At 40.6% G+C, this 20,280-nt stretch overlaps 1 protein-coding gene across 2 annotated transcripts in view; it reads left to right on the top strand.

Annotated features, from left to right (window-relative positions):
- The window catches only part of LOC102408857, a 432,924-nt gene extending 418,603 nt beyond the window's left edge, over positions 1 to 14,321 (top strand). For both annotated transcript variants that reach the window (XM_045162556.1, XR_006639893.1), the window contains one exon: positions 13,781 to 14,321. In XM_045162556.1, coding sequence (XP_045018491.1) covers positions 13,781 to 13,842 — 62 coding nt within the window. In that variant the 3' untranslated portion in view covers positions 13,843 to 14,321. The remainder of the gene's footprint in view (positions 1 to 13,780) is intronic.
- Positions 14,322 to 20,280: the final 5,959 nt, after the last annotated feature.

The following is a 20,280-nucleotide window of genomic DNA, read 5'->3' as shown; positions in this document are numbered from 1 at the left end:
GAAAGTGAGTGAAAGTCACTCAGTCGTGTCCTACTCTTTGCAACCCCATGGACCATACAGTCCATGGAATTCTCCAGGCCAGAATACTGGAGTGGGTAGCCTTTCCCTTCTCCAGGGGATCTTCCCAGCCCAGGGATTGAAACCAGGTCTCCCACATTGCAGGTGGATTCTTTACCAGCTGAGCCACAAGTGAAGCCCATAGAAATGGAAGATAAATATAATTCATATTAAGAGTTTTGTAAGTTGGAAACAGGCTTCATGAGGCTCATGGGGCAGAGGAGTTGCAAAGAAAGCAATTCAGTTGAAATGGCATTGCCAAATCATAAAAAATTCACAAATTGCTCTCAGTTGGGCTGCTGAATTGATCTGTGGTCTCCACTTCCAGGCAGGAAGATGAGTCCTGTCCTTGGCACAATAGAATAACCCTCTTGCAAACACTGCAATCAGTGCATTCTTTTAATGGAACGTTGACAGTTTGTACATCTCGAGGGCACTAATGAATGGATGGACACGGATGAGAAAACTAGAGGGTTGCGGCTTAAAACAGAACATTTCTTGAAGTATTTCAACCCGCTCTCACATGGGAAAAAGAGATTTTACTCACTGCTGGAGAGGATGCTGGATATTTCATTTGACTTTAAAAATCATAGTATGTCCCTATTTTAATACTATGTACCTCTGTCCATGGAATTTTTCAGGCAGGAATACTGAAGCGGATTGCCTCCTCCAGGGGATCTTCCCAGCCGAGGGATCAGTCCAAGTCTCTTGTATCAGACCTGCAATGGCAGGCAGATTCTTTACCACTTGCACCACCTGGGAAGCCCAATAGAGTCAGTATCACTCCTTTATCTGAGCCTGGTTAGATTTCTGCTCCGGTGTTTCAGCTCTGATAAATTGATTATCTATATTTGCCTGTCTGTCTCTCCAGCTTGGGGATCAGTGGTTTATCCTTCAACTTCACTTCTCTGATAGTTCTAAGAAGAGTTTTTGTCTTCTCACTTTGTTTAGATTTTTACTTGTTAACATGGAATGGCAACCTCTAAGCTTCTTACGTGAGAAGCTGGAAACCAGAAGTCCTTTGGCTTCATTTTCTAAAGTTCTAATGCTATGCTTCAAGTTTAATGATTTTTTTCTCCTGCAGTTTATCATCTGCAGAGATGTTATTATTTAAAATGTTGCATTTTATCTCTAAATTTTCATCTGCTTCTTGTGTGTATCTTCCATTGTTCTCCTCATTATGGTTGTGCTTTTCTTTTTAATCCTTGAGCTTTCTAACCTCCTTGTTTGATAATACCAGTGTCTCTGCCATTTTACTTCTCTTTCAACCAAAAATTTTTTTCCAGGTCGTAGGTCACATTTTTCTACTTCTTTGCCAGCCTTTTTTGGTCAGATTCTAGACATTATGAATTTTACATTATTGAGTGTTAGATTTTTTTTCTCTTTAAAGAATATTATACTTCCAGTAGACAGTTACTTACATTCAGTTTGCTCCTTTCCAGGTACATTTTAATGCATTAATAGTGTGGATCTAGACTAGCCTATACTGTAGAAATTAAATGGCAGCATGTTTTTAATAAGCATGTTCCTCTGTCTAGCTAGAAACATGGAATTGTGTTGGAGTTAAGAGTAAGGGCTCTGGAAACAGCCTACTGTTTGATGTTTAGTTGCTCAGTGGTGTCTGAGTCTTTGGCAACCCCATGGCCTGCAGCCAGCCAGGCTCCTCTGTCCGTGGGATTTCAGGCAAGAATACTGGAGAAGGTTGCCATGACCTCCTCCAAGGGATCTTCCCAACACAGGGATCGATCTTGCATCTCCTGCTTGGCAGACAGATTCTCTACTGCTGAGCCACCTGAAAAGCCCAGAAATAGCCTAGACTCTCCATTCACATTGTGAGTATACACATTACTTGAAGGTAGTATTGGGCAAACATTTAAACTTTTCATGCTTCAATTTTCTTATCTGTTAAATGAAAATAATAATAGTATACTCCTCATAGCATAGTTGTGAGAATCAAGTGTATTTTGAATGTGAAGCATTTAGAATATAACTACCTTGTAGCAATTACTATGGAAGTATTAGCAACCATTATTACTGATTTGCCCTCTTTTTCTTAATTTTGTTTTATGACAAGTGTATGCCTGAGCTGGTATATTTCAGAGAAAATTTACTTCTAGAGAATGAATAAGAAATTTTGCTCATCTAGAAACTGTAGGAAATGCTCTACAAACTTGGTCTGAATCTCTGGAGAAGAAATTTGGTATGTTGAAAATTCACTTTAGATTTTATTTTGTCCTCCTTCAGACCTGAGGATTACAGATGCAGTATAGATTTATCTGGAGTAAATTACAAAATTAAGTCTATGCCTAACTAGTATGTCTTCAATAACAAAGACATGGTTCTATCCAGAGAAGAGGTTCCTGCTCTTCCTGAGAGCAAATTCTGTAGCTCTTTCAATAAGGATTTTGTGCATCAATAAAGTAAGTCATTTCTTTTTCTTCTCTGTCACAGAAAGAACTGGATAAGTTATCCTAGGCTTTGAACAAATTTGTGAAAGTAGGTTTCGGAATCATACTCAGGGAACCTGAGAATTTTAGAACTTGAAGCACTATGAAAAAGCATTTGGTCCAAGACTCTCACTTAACAAAGGAGGAAATTGCAATAGAAATTTAAATTATAATACATGCCTTCGGTGGAAATGCAGGACCTTTATGAGTTCACTAGACTCTCAATCTAAACACCTTTCCTTTCTATTTTCTCTACCTAAAACTTCAGAGTTTGAAGCCTTGAATGAAGGGCAATAGACAAACATGTAAAGGAAGAAAAATCTCTTTTTCAAGTGCCTTTCCTCTCTCTTGGACAACCTTTCTCCCTTTTCAGCGCAGCTTGCTCTTACTGCCCTACAGGCACTGGTATTTTCACATTGATTCACCCCTAGAAAGAGAGCCTAGAAAACAAATTCATCCTAAACAAGAAGGGTGTGTGTGTGTGTGTGTGTCAGCTGCTCAGTCACGTCCAACTCTTTGAACCCCATGGACTGTAGCCCACCATGCTCCTCTGTCCATGGAATTCTCCAGCCAAGAATACTGGAGTGGGTTGCCACTCTCTTCTCCAGGGGATCTTCTCAACCCAGGTCTCCCATACTGTAGGTGAATTCTTTACCATCTGAGCCACCAGGGAAGCCATAAATAAGAAGGAGCGTCCACCCAAAGGTATAACAATCCAAAGGGATAACCTTAAAACACTGCAGTCTGACACTGAGTTAACTAGGTAGTTTTTCAAAGGTTGGACTCTCTCCAAGCCCCACTATAAATTACAACATAAGAGACTGTCTGAACCTAGTGTACAGTTGAGGAATTACTGTTCTCCTGCAGTCTCTGTAAGGCTCTCAGCTTTTGAGAGCTGCCATCACAGTTCTGATAGCCCTGGCATCGTAACCAGGCTACAGATCCATAAGTAGCAGGATGAAACAGATTCTCCACTCAAGTATCCTCAATCCTTTCCTAAAGAACTGCTCTTGACTTCCACTTGGGAAAGTTACGCCGACGGTGCCAAATACTGAATTGCTAATGAGAAGAACGAACTTCCTCAGAGGCTCAGGGGTAAAGAATCCACCTGCCAGTCCAGGGGAGGCAGGTTCTATCCCTGGACCCGGAAGACCCTCTGGAAAAGGAAATGGCAACCCACTGCAGTATTCTTGCCTGGAGAATTCCAGGGACAGAGGAGCCTGGTGGGCTATACAGTCCATGGGGTCCCAAAAGAGTCAGACATGATTAGCGACCAACAACAACAATGAGAGGAATAGTGGGTAAGGCAAAAAGAAGAGCTTGGCATCATTCAGTTCAGTTCAGTTCAGTCGCTCAGTCGTGTCCGACTCTTTGCGACCCCATGAATCGCAGCACGCCAGGCCTCCCTGTCCATCACCACCTCCCGGAGTTCACTCAGACTCACGGCCATCGAGTCAGTGATGCCATCCAGCCATGTCATTACCCAACTTCTAAAAGTGGAAAATCAAAGAGGGAAGGGACCCAGATTTGCAGGTGATATTTCAATACACCCATCTAAGCTCTGCTCTGGATCATAGGGATCTAGATTAACAATCTAGCCACAGATGTCTCCTGACATTAGGTCCCTAGGAAAGAAAAATCCATTCAAAATCTTTCCAAAAAAAGGAAAATATTCCTTTGACTATGTTCCTTAGAGGATATAATTTAACCTTGATGACTGTCTCATGCCCTAAAAGCTACTCTCATTCTCCACAGCTTAAAGTTTATTACTTAATAAAAATTATAGCATAGTTTCCCCAGAGATTATCAGAAAGTCCCAAATAATCCAGAGTAATTTAAACTCCTCATGACTTCTGGATTTTACAAGATATAACTGTAATCAACATAATTACTTAGGATTCGTGTCCAAAAAGTTTAAATTTAAAGCTTATTTTAATGAAGGTACTATTTCTCCCATGAAACTTAATTGTAATTACTTTTAACATTGTATTTGATTTTAAGATTTTCATTTCTTTCAAAGTTTATGTGTGAAAGAATAATAATCACATGAAGTTTTAGTTTTAATAAATGCATTTTAAAACCACTTAAAAATTGAGGAAATACTTGGGGAAAAAAATTGTCCCTTCCTGAGAGTAGGGACGATTTCTCTGCCGGGCATCGATTTCTACTAACTACCTTCTTGTGGAATCCCAAAGTTACAGTGTTTTGGAGAAACCTCAGACTTTGAAGAAAGCTGTCAAAGTTTTGTTTATGTATTTTTATTAATTTACAAACAGATGTATCAATGACAAAAATGTATTCTTTTAATTCAGTAACTCTTAGCATTTATTAAGTTCTCTTTCTCACCTTGGTTACTTATTTTCATTGGTGGCATTTTTTTCCTCAGGAGAATCCTAATAGTGTATATTAGGTTGATGCAATATTTTTCTAAGTAGTTCTTCATACATTCGATTATTATACTAGCCTTGTGACATAAAGTCAAGTCACTATCCTTATTCTATTAATGAAAACGGAAAATAAAACTGACTTGCAAAGAAGATAAAAGACTTGTCCAAAGACAAGGTTAGAGGCATGTTAAACACTGTGATTTAAAGTAGTGATGCAAACTTCCCTGGTGGTCCAGTGGCTAAGACTCCATACTCCCTGTGCAATGGACCTGGGTTCCATCCCTGGTCAGGGAACTAGAGCCCACATGCCACAACTAAGACCTGGCACAGCCAAAATAAATAAGTAAATATTAAACACACACACACACACAAAACCCCAAAATAGTGACACATGTCAAAATTTGTTAGTGACATAAATGCTTACTTCTTCCTATTTTCACAACACATCCATAGAGAAAGCCCAATATATGGCTACTCCACTTCCAAAATTTATTCTCACTCACTCTGACTCTCCTTTCACTTTGTTGTAAGAAAATGGGTACCTGAGAGTGAGCATGTAAACATGCCATCAGACTGAATCAAAAATAAATGAAAAGTATAAAGAGCCATCCCTGCCCCCTTCCCCAGTGCCCACCACTGGGCAAAAAAAAAAAAAACAACACAAAAAACAGGCTTGTAAGCACCCAGCTATGGCCACAGAGCTGTTTGATTGCTTAAGCCTGGTGGCTGGACAATAAGACCAGAAAGAATGGCCGCTTCCTTCCTTCCTGTTGAGTGTTCTGCCTGAGTGAGCAAATTCAATAGCACTTTGCTTCACAGCAACACTAGGCTCTAGCATGAGGGAAAATCAACAAAGAGCTATTCTAGGACATTTCCAACCCCACCTAAGCCAAGCCTCCGAGCTATAGAACCATGGGGGAGGGAGGTGGCCAGATTCAGGCCCTCCTGGGGGGGTGTGCACAAAAGCACGTAAATGCAGGTTATTGTTTATATGGAGGGCCACCGCTTTCACTCCTCCATGCATCTGTAAATGCCCAATGTAGTCGTTGTCATGTTCCACTTTCTAATCTACAATTCTCTGGAATGTTTCAAAACTTTCTTCATTGTGGCAACAAAGACAAAATTGGTATGGACAACTGTGGTGATGGGAACTCTCAAATCACCTTAAATGCTCTTCCTAAGCCATCCTTCCCTCTCTACCCCAATAGAGATTCAATGTGTATAAACACCTACATAGATGATAATTTGGCTAATTTGGCAGTTAAGAAGGGGAACCAGAAAAGGTGTGAAAGACAGATATTAAATGTCTAATATTATAGAGTTGTTTTGTTGCTGCTTCTAAGTCGCTTCAGTCGTGTCCAACTCTGTGTAACCCCATAGACAGAAGCCCACGAGGATCCCCCGTTTCTGGGATTCTCCAGGCAAGAACACTGAAGTGGGTTGCCATTTCCTTCTCCAATGCATGAAAGTGAAAAGTGAAAGTGAATACGCTCAGTCGTGTCCAACTCTTTGCGACCCCATGGACTGCAGCCTACCAGGCTCCTCCATCCATGGGATTTTCCAGGCAAGAGTACTGGAGTCGGGTGGCATTGCCTTCTAGAGTTACACTATTACAATCATTTATCATATATCAAACTATACATTTGATCAACTGCTTCAAGTCTAGTCATCATTTCTGTTGAAGGCTCAGTCATATACTTGGTAATACAAGAAATAATAATCTGGTGAAACAAGCAAAATACAAATGGTATCGTTAATAACATTAGGGAATTAAAAGTAAACATTTTAGCCATGAGCCTCCCACACCAGTTTTTTTTTTTTAAAGATTGTCAAGACTAGGGAATGGGTCACTTAGAGCAGAAACCTGATTTTTCATGTGGTTCAAATGTGTTACATTAAAGGATTTATCAGGTACAAAAATACAGCATTCAGTTTGAATTATAGCACAGATATCTCCCTGAGATGCTGTAAGGTATCAAGGGTCTTGCAGTTGTGTAGCACTGCCTTTCTCATCATAGAGATCTCAGAATTCAATAGGCTAATAGCTCGGTTACTATCATTTAAAGCTTATGAAAGTTGTCGAGGTTTGCTGCTGCTGCTAAGTCGCTTCAGTCGTGTCTGACTCTGTGCGACCCCATAGACGGCAGCCCACCAGGCTCGCCTGTCCCTGGGATTCTCCAGGCAAGAACACTGGAGTGGGTTGTCATTTCCTTCTCCAATGCATGAAAGTGAAAAGTGAAAGTGAAGTCTCTCAGTCGTGTCCGACCCTCAGCGACCCCATGGACTGCAGCCTTCCAGGCTCCTCCGTCTGTGGGATTTTCCAGGCAAGAGTACTAGAGTGGGGTGCCATTGTCGAGGCTTAGATATGGTCAATTACATCCTCCAACCTCATTGAAGGCACACACACACACACACACAAACTGCTAAATGGTCATACCAGTAGAATACAGATCTTTGACCCATTGAGATCATACCAATGGTAGATTGGTTGGGGTTACCTGTAATTTGTTAACATGTATGACCTTAAATTCATGGGAATCCCAGGCTGCACCTTTGTATCATCCGTGCAGATGTCAAGGCCGTAAATTATTGCCACAAATCTGCTGAGTTCCATACCAATCACTCTCTCTAAGGGTGATAACAGGCATAGTTCATAAATCACCCAGCCTGTCTCATACTTACCAGGTTGATCATTTTTAGTATGATTTAACCGTTCCCAACATAGAGGAACCTTTAAACTTAAATGACCATAGCCTGGTGTCAACCATGTAGATCCTCCCCATAATTGTAGGAGTATTCCTTTTAATAGATGAGAAGTTAATTTTTTATTGAGACTTAGCTCATAACTCCGATTGAATTTAAATGACCCTAAGAGAAAACTTAAATCTATGGCCAGTCTCAGAGCAGGTATTTTTAATTGGCCAGGTGAGAGGATCCCATCTAGAATTATTATGAATAGATATAACAGGACTGAACACTCATCTAAAACAAATTTCCTAGAAGGTATCCAATCAGACCCCTAAAGAACAGAAATCCACCAAGGTAACCCAGAATAGGCACAGGTAATGGCCACAACCCAACAAATGGATTGAGTTTTAAACTAGCATAGAATCATGTCCATGATAAAAAACATGGGATTGAGTTTTAAGTAAATCGAAATTTCTGAGTTAAAATTGAAATAATCTTGTATTCTCTATAGAAGCATTTATATATAGAGTGTACAATTTCAATTGTCTTAAAATTACCTATGCTGCATTTATACAAGAGAAATTAATATTGAGGATGATTTGCTTCATACAGTTTCAGATCTATACATGCCAGGAAATAGACTCTGCCAACAACCTAAATGATCTTACAAGGGGATTGTCCCCCAGAGCCTCCAAATAAAGGTACAGCCCAGGAGATAATCTTGACTTTGTCTTGTGAGACCCTAATCAAAGACCAAGCCAAACCCATCCTGATCTGTATTTACTTAACTGTGCAACAATAAATGGATTTTGTTTCAAGCCAAGCTGGCGGTCATTTGTCAGGGTAACAATAAAAAACAATAAATAATATATCATTTAGTATAATACCTTCTAAATCCACCCATGTTGTCACAAATGGCAAGATTTCAGTGGTTTCCATGGCTGAGTAATATTCCATTGTATGTGTACACCACATATTGTTTCTTCATTCATCTGTTGATGGACACTTAGGTTGGTTCCTTATCTTGGCTATTGTAAATAATACTTCAGTGAACATGCTGCTGCTGCTAAGTCGCTTCAGTCGTGTCCGACTCTATGCGACCTCATAAATGGCTGCCCACCAGGCTCCCCCGTCCCTGGGATTCTCCAGGCAAGAACACTGGAGTGCATTGCCATTGCCTTCTCCAATGCATGAAAGTGAAAAGTGAAAGTGAAGTCACTCAGTTGTGTCCAACTCTTGTTATCATAGTAATACTTTAGTAATATATTTAAATGTTAAATTAATATGTGTACACATAAAACTAACATAATATTACATACATACATACATTGCATTGTACATAATATTGTATAATTATAGTTCAATATATTTTTTTAAAGATTACTACATCTTTCCTCTTCTTCACTATACTGAATTTTCTCAGTTGCACCTGTCATCTTCAAATATGAAAATTTATTTTGCCTTCTTTTGTTGTTGATTTGGATACCGTTTCTGCCACTGTAACATCTATAGTGTTTGAATATTTCTGACAGTAAAAGTGTCTGTATAGGGTCTTCCTCGAAGTCCATTGTTTAAGTCTCTGTGCTTCCAATGTAGAAGGTACCAGTTCTATCCCTGGTTGCGGAACTAAGATCCCACCATGCTGCTGCTGCTGCGTCGCTTCAGTTGTGTCCTACTTTGTGCGACCCCATAGACAGCAGCCCACCAGGCTCCCCCGTCCCTGGGATTCTCCAGGCAAGAGCACTGGGGTGGGTTGCCATTTCCCTCTCCAATGCATGAAAGTGAAAAGTGAAAGGGAAGTTGCTCACTTGTGTCCGACTCTTAGTGACCCTATGGACTGCAGCCTACCAGGCTCCTCCTCCACAGATCCCACCATGAGCCTCAGCCAAATAAAAATGAGAAGCGTCTGTGTATTTATATGTGGACATTTCCACAGCTGGAACTTGGTGACATCTAACATTGTTGTTATAGGGGTATTTAGAGTACATGAAACAGTAATATGGTTAAACAAATTTATATTATTCATGAGGTGGAGCTGAAGCCAAACGTATCTCGTACTCTTTATTAAATGGCTAAAAATTAGGGGAGCAAGCAGGGGGAGGGCGGTTAGCCCTCAGCTGCAGACACAGGGCGGGGCTTGCTCCGGGGTGCGCAGTGGGACCCTGGTGCTTCTTGTGCGTGTTGCCTGCTGGTGCGAGGGGCACTGACCGGTAGCGCCTCCCGCGCCCACGGCTCTACACTGCCACCCTGCCCTGGGGCTCCACTCCTCCAGCAACCCCTCCTCGTCCAGCTCCCTCCCCCTTTCATCTTGCTGGCCTTCCACGTGTTGATGTTTTCTGTTTTGATAGTTATTTTTTTATCATATCCACTGTCTCTGATTAGTTTTTTAATTAAGAATACCTGTGTTCTTGGGTTTTCCTGGTGGATCAATGGTAAAGAATCCACCTGCCCATGTAGGAAAGGCAGGTTCAATCGCTGGATCAGGAAGATCCCCTGGAGAAGGAAATGGCAACCCACTCCAGTATTCTTGCCTGGGAAATCTCATGGACAGAGGAAGTTGCAAAAGAGTCAAACACAACTTAGCGACTGGACAACAATAACAACAAAACTAATAATGCTTCATCTTCCAGTATGAAAATCGAACACTACATCCTTGCTAATTTGTAGTAATTTACACATGAACTAATTAAGCCCTTTGTTTTATTCCATAAAAATGAGTAAGAAAAATAGCCTCTAATGAAGAAAAATAAAATTTCCTAAGAGCCAGAGACTTTATGAAATCCTTTTTCATTTAAACTTTTAAACAACCCCTTTAAGAAGTTACTATTATCACAGTCCTTTCATAGACGAAGGAACAACAGCTCAGAGAGGTTACATGTTTTAACAAACTCACACAGCTGCAACGTGAGCCAATGCAACTTGGCAACAGAGCCCCAGGACTTTTTATTTTTAGCAGTGTAAAATATTTTATTTTGAGAGAATTTCAGACATAGATAAGAGTTGCAAATACAGAACAAAGACCTTCTTTTTCCTGAACCATTTGAGATTAAGGAGCTGATCTGATGGCCCATCACCACTGAATACTTAGGTGTGTATTTCATACAAATAAGGACATTTATATAAACATGATATTGTTCAGTTGCCCAGTCATGTCCGACTCTTTGCGACCCTATGGACTGCAGCATGCCAGGCCTCTCTGTCCCTCGTCATCTCCTGGAGTTTGCCCAAGTTCATGTTCATTGCATCGGTGATGCCATCCAGCCTTTTCATCCTCAGACGCCATCTTCTCCTTCTGCTTCTCAATCTTTCTCAGCATCAGGGATTTTTCCAATGAGTTGGCTGTTCGAATCAGATGACCAGATTATTGGAGCTTCAGGCTTGATATATTACCATCTAATCCTCAGACTCTTGTCAACATTTACCAGTTGATCCAATAATATTCTTTTCTTTATGAGAAATGGATCCAGTTCAGAGTAACACATTTCATTTAGATGCCATGTCTCTTATGTCATCTTATGCATACTGGAACAGTTGTGCAATCTTTGTTTAGTTTCAAGACTTGAAAATCCTAGATCACTTATTTTGCAAAATATCCCTCCATTTCTGTTTTTCTGATTTTCCTCTTGATTAGTTATGCCTCTTGACAGGCATATCATAAAAGTAATTCTGTGCTCTCCTCATTGCAGTGTATCAAGAGAGCACACAGAGACATTCACTTTAATCTCTTGATTAATTAAGGTGATGCCCGACAGCTCTTCCCACTATGAAACTGTTTGTTCCTTTACAATTAAAAGAATTTTTGTGGGAGATGTTTTTTGTAGCTATGAAATATCCTATTCCTCAATAAACTTTCAGTTTATTCATTTATTAATTTATATCAGTGCCATATTATAGATTTTACTTTATTCGATGATTTATAATACATTCATATCATTGTTTATTTGTATCTTTATTTTGGCCAGTGGGAGCCACTTACACTGCCTGATGTATCCATTTTACATGTTAACAAAGGCCCTATAATCAGCCATTTCTTCAAAGTTCTTTGGTTCCTTAGTGTAGAGAATGATATTTTAAGTCCAGTTTTGAATGTTAGGTATTCTCATTGCTATTGAGGTGATCTTCTCAGCCCATTACACAGCACTAGGGAATATATATGTGTGTGAAATTTGGAAACTCAGCAGTGGCCACAGGACTGGAAAAGCTCAGTTTTCATTCCAATCCCAAAGAAAGGCAGTGCCAAAGAATGCTCAAACTACCACACAACTGCACTCATCTCACACGCTAGTAAAGTACTGTTCAAAATTCTCCAAGCCAGGCTTCAGCAATACGTGAACCGTGAACTTCCAGATGTTCAAGCTGGTTTTAGAAAAGGCAGAGGAACCAGAGATCAAATTGCCAACAACCGCTTGATCATTGAAAAAGCAAGAGAGTTCCAGAGAAACATCTATGTCTGCTTTATTGACTATGCCAAAGCCTTTGACTGTGTGGATCACAATAAACTGTGGAAAATTCTGAAAGAGATGGGAATGCCAGACCACCTGACCTGCCTCTTGAGAAACCTATATGCAGGTCAGGAAGCAACCGTTAGAACTGGGCTTGGAACAATAGACTGGTTCCAAATAGGAAAAGGAGTATGTCAAGGCTGTATATTGTCACCCTGCTTATTTAACTTATATGCAGAGTACATCATGAGAAATGCTGGGCTGGAAGAAGCACAAGCTGGAATCAAGACTGCCTGGAGAAATATCAGTAACCTCAGATATGCAGATGACACCACCCTTATGGCAGAAAGTGAAGAGGAACTAAAAAGTCTCTTGATGAAAGTGAAAGAGGAGAGTGAAAAAAGTTGGCTTAAAGCTCAATATTCAGAAAACTAAGATCATGGCATCTGGTGGGGAAACAGTGGAAACAGTATCAGACTTTATTTTTGGGGGCTCCAAAATCACTGCAGACAGTGATTGCAGCCATGAAATTAAAAGACTCTTACTCCTTGGAAGGAAATTTATGACCAACCTAGATAGCGTATTGAAAAGCAGAGACATTACTTTGCCAACAAAGGTCCGTCTAGTCAAGGCTATGGTTTTTCCTGTGGTCATGTATGGATGTGAGAGTTGGACTGTGAAGAACACTGAGCGCTGAAGAGCTGATGCTTTTGAACTGTGGTGTTGGAGAAGACTCTTGAGAGTCCCTTGGACTGCAAGGAGATCCAACCAGTCCATTCTAAAGGAGATCAGTCCTGGGTGTTCTTTGGAAGGAATGATGCTAAAGTTGAAACTCCAGTACTTTGGCCACCTCATGTGAAGAGTTGACTCATTGGAAAAGAGTCTGATGCTGGGAGGGATTGGGGGCAGGAGGAGAAGGGGACGACACAGAATGAGATTGCTGGATGGCATCACCGACTAGATGGACATGGGTTTGGGTGAACTCCGGGAGTTGGTGATGGACAGGGAGGCCTGACGTACTGGAATTCATGGGGTCGCAAAGAGTCAGACACAACTGAGCAACTCAACTGAACTGATACAAATACAACTTCCACTGAATCTACCTGCTTAGGGAAAGAGAGAGAGAATTAAGTAATTCATTCACCCCCAATTTCTGAGATACCCTAATTAAAATAAACCAAATTGTATAATTCTATTGCCAGTGATTTCATCCTGCCCAGCCACCTCTCTTTTCCAGGTTGTGAGACCCTTCTCTTTGAGTAGCTTCTGAAACAAGGCATTAGAGAGATTCATGCTTAATGAGCAGGACAAATTCTATTTTATTCTTTACAGGAAATGGTGAAGCATTCACCCCTTTAGTCTCTTATAAAGAGCTTCATCTCTGCCTACATAAAGGATCAATGCCTTTGATGTTAGCTCTGCTCCATATATAGAAAAGCACTGCTTCTAAGCCAGTCTCCAGGACTGTCATATTAGCTAGTTGTTTCACGTGTGTCACTTTGTATTCCCAACTAATTTAGGATTATCAAGGCCCACATTGTCTTCATCTTTGTATTGATGGTGCCTGAAGAACAATACCTAATACATTTTTAATGAATGGTTGAATAATTGAGTAAATGAATGAACTACACAGCTGTAAAAAAATAAAACTTCTTTCAGTCCTTGTCATAACACATAATAATAAATTCTCCATAACCAAACTATTGGTTTACATATAAATATATGTATGTATTTATATGCTATTTTTGTCGTCCAACAGATGCTGCTGGTGGCGACAAGAGTTCTCATATTCCTTATGAAGAAATCAGAGATGATGTGTGAATCATAATTCAAAGCCACTTTCTTCTCATTCACTGAAATACCTGGCCCTGTCCTACCTGTGGTTTTAAGGCAGTTTTCCTTATATCTTCCTCTGTTCCTTCCACATCACACATTAGAGCATGTAAGATCATCCTTAAAGCATGAGGATACAAGTAAGCGGAATATTGTCATTTTTTTGCTTTACCAGACATACACAAACAGTACTGAATATATGTCTGTTAACTCTGGTCCCCAATCTCTGAGCTCCCACAACTTCTTGGGCACTCATCTAAGTTTTGGCAGACTGCTTACTCTGATAATATTATGTGTGTCTCTACTCCTTAGTTTCAGTGCCAAAAATATATAGATCTTCCTTATATGGCTGTTGTGTTGTTGTTCAGTCACTAAGTCATGACCGACTCTTTGTGACTCCATAGATGCAATGGAATGGAGGCATGGCAGGATCCTCTGTCCTCCACTATCCCCCAGAGTTTGCTCAGATTCCCATCCATTGAGTCGGTGATGCTGTCTAACCATCTCATCCTCTGCCACCCTCTTCTCCTTTTGCTTTCAATCTTTCCCAGCATCAGGGTCTTTTCCAATGAGTCAGTTCCTCACATCAGGTGGCCAAAGTATTGGAGCTTCAGCATCAGCATCAGTCCTTCCAATGAATATTCAGGGTTGATTTCCTTTAGGATAGACTGATTTGATCTCCTTGCAGTCCAAGGGACTCTGAAGAGTCTTCTCCAGCACCACTATTAGAAAACATGAATCCTTCAGTGCTAAGCCTTCTTTATGGTCTGACTCTCACATTCATACATTACTACTGGAAAAAGTAATAGTTTTGACTGGACAGACCTTTGTCATCAAAGTGATGTCTCTGCTTTTTAATACACTGTCTAGGTTTGTCATGGTTTTTCTCCCAAGAAGCAAGTGTCTTTAAATTTTATGGCTGCAATCACCATCCCCAGTGATTTTAGAGCCCAAGAAGAGGAAATCTGTCATTGCTTCCACCTTTTCCCCTTCTATTTACCATGAAATGATGGAACCAGATGCCATCCTTACATAATACGTAGCTCAAAATGTGTTAACAAGTTTTTATTAAATGAATAATGGGATAAATAAATAAATAGAATGGCCAGTTTCAAAGCCTTTCAATGGAAGACAGGGTCAAATGCCAGACCCTTGGCTTGATCTGACAGGGAAAATCTACTTCAGAATATTGCCTGTACTCTCGTCCTAAAGCAGACTAGGATGATCAGATAAGAAGCACATTTCCTTCTGTTTTTCTTGGAGACTGTGTTTGTCAGGTTTACCAGAGACTTCAGACCTCAGCATTGTTTTTATTTGTTGTGAATTCCTATATTTCTTGCATACTGTTCACTGATACTGCAAGATGAGTCCATTAAGTGTGTTCATAGGATGAAGATAAACAGCATGGGAGAGCAGAGATTACTATATTAACAGGCTAAAAGTCCAGAGGAAACAGGAGTAAATCAGCCAATAAGTTCAGTACAGTTCAGTTCAGTTCAGTTCAGTTGCTCTGTCATGTCCAACTCTTTGCAACCCCATGGACTGCAGCACACCAGACTTCCCTGTCCATCACCAACTCCTAGAGCCTGCTCAAACTCGTGTCCATCGAGTTGGTGATGCCATCCAACCATCTCATCCTGTTTTCCCTTTCTCCTCCTGCCTTCAATCTTTCCTAGCATCAGGGTCTTTTCCAATGAGTCAGTTCTTCGCATCAGGTAGCCAAAGTATTGGGAGTTTCAGCTTCAGCATCAGTCCTTCCAATGAATAAGAGTTTGCGCTATTTGTAGGGAAATAATAATCCCCTTTGACATTTTTAAGGCTATTTAAGACCTTTTTGCCCTCACTCACAGCTCAGTTGGTAAAGAGTCCGCCTGCAATGCAGGAAACCCCAGTTCAATTCCTGGGTTGGGAAGATCCCCTGGAGAAGGGAAAGGCTACCCACTCCATGGACTGTATAGTCCTTGGCATCCCAAAGAGTCAGATATGACTGAGCGACTTTCACTTAAGACCTTTTTTGGCATTTTTGTTATTCTCTCTTTAGAATTAGCTTAATTTGAGAAATAAAAGAACTGAGATATAGACAGGTCAATGACATGCAAATTCATCGCTGACTTAAAAAAATGCACAGCATGAGAGTGAACTTTTTGGGGGGCAAAATGAAGATTATTGCACAGGAGACAGCATTTCAGATAGCTCTGAGAAACTGCTCCAAAGAGGTAGGGGAAACATGATGTTTGTGATTTTGGTGAAAAGGGGGAAAGTGAAAGTGAAGTCGCTCAGTCGTGTCTAACTCTTTGCGACACCATGGACTGTAGCCTATCAGGCTCCTCTGTCCATGGGATTTTCCAGGCGAGAGTGCTAGAGTGGATTGCCATTTCCTTCTCCAGGGGATCTTCCCAACCCAGGAATCAAACCCAGATCTCCTGCATTGCAGGCAGATGTTTAGGGGGAGTACAAGCTATAAAGCACACATTTTTTTTTGCAGAAGGTTACTGCTAGTCAGGAGGAGAAGTAATCAACATGAAGGGATTTAGTGCTTCTCTGGCTATGAGGAGATGCAAGAATTGGGCTCATAAAATCAGCTCCTGAAAATATCTAACTATCTGAAGACCTGTTCTGCCAGTTTTTCCTGGAGCACAGAGTGCCTCATTTCTGCTCTCCACCCTAAACTCCTTTAAGGGGGTGTTGAAGGTCAGCGGCTGCAACAGTACAGGATCCTTGTAATGGTAGATGGCAAGTGTCAGTTTGAAGGTGATATCCTACCGTTTGTTTATCTGAGGGACTTGTACTCCATGCACAGCTTGAACATTGATCTCTGATTTCTGCTCCTTTACTTCAGAGCTTTGTTCACTAGCTTGTGATATCCTGAATGAACACCCTTTTTCTCAAGATCCTTTTGCCATCCCCTTCAGAAAATGTTTTAAAGATTGCATTTAAAATTGTTCTTGTTGAATAATATGATTTACTCTTATCTTCAAAAAGGATCACACAACAACCTTGAATAGTAACTGATCAGACAAAGCTAGTGATCTTCTACACCTTTATGAGAATTTTGAGTTTGGGTATTAGCTGATGAGAAGCAATGAAATTTCCCCTTGTTAGCTGGTGAATTAATACTCTTCTATAATGGGTCATAGCTGTGCCTTCTGGCAGATGTTTTGGTACCACTTTTAAGTTAATCAAAAGCAATGAGCAGGCTTTCCTGGTGGCTCAGTAATGAAGAGTCCACCTGCCAATGTAGGAGTTTCAGGTTCAACCTCTGATCCGGGAAGATCCCACATACCAAGGAGCAACTAACCCCGTGTGCCACAACTATTGAACCTGTGCTCTAGAGCCCGGAAGCTGCAGCACGAGAAGCCAGGGCAATGAGAAGCCTGTGCACCCCAACTGGAGAGTAGCCCCTGCTCACTGCAACTAGAGAAAAGCCCGCTCAGCAAGGAAGACCCAGCACAGCCAAAAATAAACAAATAACAATCATATATATATATTAAAAAAAAATAATGTGCATGTTGCTATTTGGCTTTACACATAGCAGATCAGAAGTATTTCATTCATTTAGTCTGACTGCATAGTGCCCTCAGAAATAGAATGAAACACCAGGTATAACTAAATCAGGGCATTAATATTTCTAAACTATGAAGATATCTGAAATGATTATTCTAATTAAAATGATTTTCTTGGACAATTCATTTCCCATAGTCTATTAATAATGGAGAAGAAAATTTCTCCCTTTTTTTACAGTAAAATATTTGACATTTTTTCTTTCCCTTTTTTCCTCGTGTCAGGTGAGTGTATGCTCCTCGGTTCTGTCTCGTCACAACAAAGATTTGGAGTGATGGACATTAAAGCCCTCGGTGCGTCACAGCTCTCGGGTCTTGTACAGACCATGTTATGGCTCTTAGACAAATCCGTGTTACAGCTCTACTTTATTTAGAAAATAGCAAGAGAATCCATCTTGGAGGCATGAGGGCATTCCGACCCAAAGATGCAAAGAGAAGAGAGTGGAGGAGCGTGCGAGCGCGCGTAAGAGAGAGCGAGCTTTGGCTCCTCTTTTTATATGTTTTTTTCCTTGCCCTGGGCCTGCCCTATGTAAATTGGGCTAGCCAGGAGTGCTGTTTGTTCTACCTGAGGTCCTCACTCAGGTCCTCAGACCTTCCTTTGTTCTATTTTCGTGGGCTTTTCCCTTCCTTGTCTTGTAGCCACGGCCATTTTGGACTCCTGTTTCCTATTCTAACTACATAACACTTGCTTAAGGGGCTCATGCTCAGTTGCTTCAGCTGGGTCTGACTCTTTCTGACCCCATGGGCTGTAGCCCACCAGGCTCCTCTCTCCATGGGATTTCCCAAGCAAGAATACTGGAGTGGGTTGCCATTTCCTTCTCCAAGGGGTCTTCCTGACTCAGGGATCAAACCTGTGTCTCCTGTGTCTAAAGCATTGAAGGCGGATCCTTTACCCACTGAGCCAACCAGGAAATCCTTGCCTAAGCAGTAAAGCTATCTCTTTCTTGATTTATTTCTGAGGCACTGATATACTTTGGAGGTTTTGCACATTATTATTCCTTAGTTATCATTATAATAACAAAATAATTTTCCTAAATCCACCTTTCACTTTTGGCTAACCTAGTGATTGAACAGGGTTTCTCAAAACCTAGTAAGGCTTTGTTAGAAGCTCTGTAAGAGGCAATTCAAGGTTAAAATTCAGCTCGACTCTCCAGGCAAACCCAGCACCTTTACTCCCACCCCCAGGCAGCTCTGTGGTTTCCTCCTCTCCCCTCCCCCAGAGAAGGAAGCTCATCAGCATTAGCACACAAATGCAAAATCTGCAGCCAGGCTTCTCGCTAGGAATACAAATGAAGGGCAGGTAGTTGAGGAGCTTGGAAAGCTGAAATCAGTCACAATGAGAAGGGTGAATAGATGAGAGACTGAAAGTGGGGTAAAGTGTTTAGCTTTTGTCATTAAAAGTGACGTCTTTAACTCCTTGCCTTCTAGAGACTACCCCTCATCAAATAATAGAGCTTGGCCATCAAGAGTTCCTGGGTTAAAAAAATAATAAAAAGGTTATCCAGTTTCCTTTTATAAGATGTAATGATAAAATTAGATATTGGCTTCACTGGAGCATATAGAGTCTGGGACACTGAGTAATTTGCTGGTAGGCTTTTTATTAAAAAGGAAAAAAAGAGGTCTACGTTAGATAACTAGTGCGTTTGCCCTTTTCCTCTCAGTCACTGCTTTTAGCTCAATGCAAATTGTGTTTTACTGCATTTACATTTGGCTTAATTTTGATTTGGGAGGTGAATTTGGCTGGAAGCTTGAATCTCATTTTTTCATCAGCTCTACCTTATCTGGTAATCAGTGGCAGAGACTTCTCATGGCTATTTGTAACAATTTTGAGATTGGTGACTATAAGTAAGTCTATACCTAGATTGCTGAAGCTTTGGATATGCTGAAACCTGAATATCCCAAAAGAAATAATGTAGGCAAAGCAACCAGCAATGTGCAAAACAGTCCCAAATTAAAATCTAAATGTCAAAGCATGATGCTACCTCAGTGGTTAGAAAGAAAATTACAGACTAAGGGAGATGCCTTAGAATATTTTTTAAGGCAAGCCAAGAGACACAGAAGTAAGTATTCAACTTAATTAAAATTCAGGGTTCCTACAGCACTGTTTTGAATTAGAGCTAAAAGGTTTTGTTATAATTGAGTACATTTCTGACCAACAGGCACATGAAAAGATGCTCGATAGCACTGATTATTAGAGAAATGCAAATCGAAACTACAATGAGGTATCACCTCACACCAGTCAGAATGGCCTTCATTAAAGAGGCCACAAATAAATTCTGGAGAAGATGTGGGACCCTCCAACTGTTCATGGGAATGTAAATTCATTTAGCCACTATGGTGAACAGTATGGAGGTTCCTTAAACAATCTAAAAATAGAGCTACCATATGATCCTGAAATCCCACTGCTAGGCATATATCTCAAGAAAACTGTAATGGAAAAGGTACATGTACCCCAATGTTCTGGCAGCACTATTTACAATAACCAAGACATGGAAGCAACCTGTGTCCATCAACAGGTGAATGGCTAGAGAACATGTGAATTATGCACAATGGAATATTAGCCTTAAAAAAAAGAATGAAATAATACCATTTGCAGCAATATGGATGGACCTAGAGAGGATAGTATTAACTGAAGGGAATCAGTCAAAAAAAAAAGACAGATGTCATTATGATATCACTTACATGTGGGATCTAAACAAAATGAAAGAGACAAACGAACTTTAAAAAGGAGATGATGCTGTGAAAGTGCTGCACTCAATATGCCAGAAAATTTGGAAAACTCAGCAGTGGCCACAGGACTGGAAAAGGTCAGTTTTCATTCCAATCCCAAAGAAAGGTAATGCCAAAGAATGCTCCAACTACCACA

This window comes from Bubalus bubalis, chromosome 13 (genome assembly GCF_019923935.1).
Source record: "Bubalus bubalis isolate 160015118507 breed Murrah chromosome 13, NDDB_SH_1, whole genome shotgun sequence".
In the NCBI taxonomy this organism is placed as follows: Eukaryota; Metazoa; Chordata; class Mammalia; order Artiodactyla; family Bovidae; genus Bubalus; species Bubalus bubalis.
This window is presented reverse-complemented; position numbering and strand designations above follow the sequence as displayed.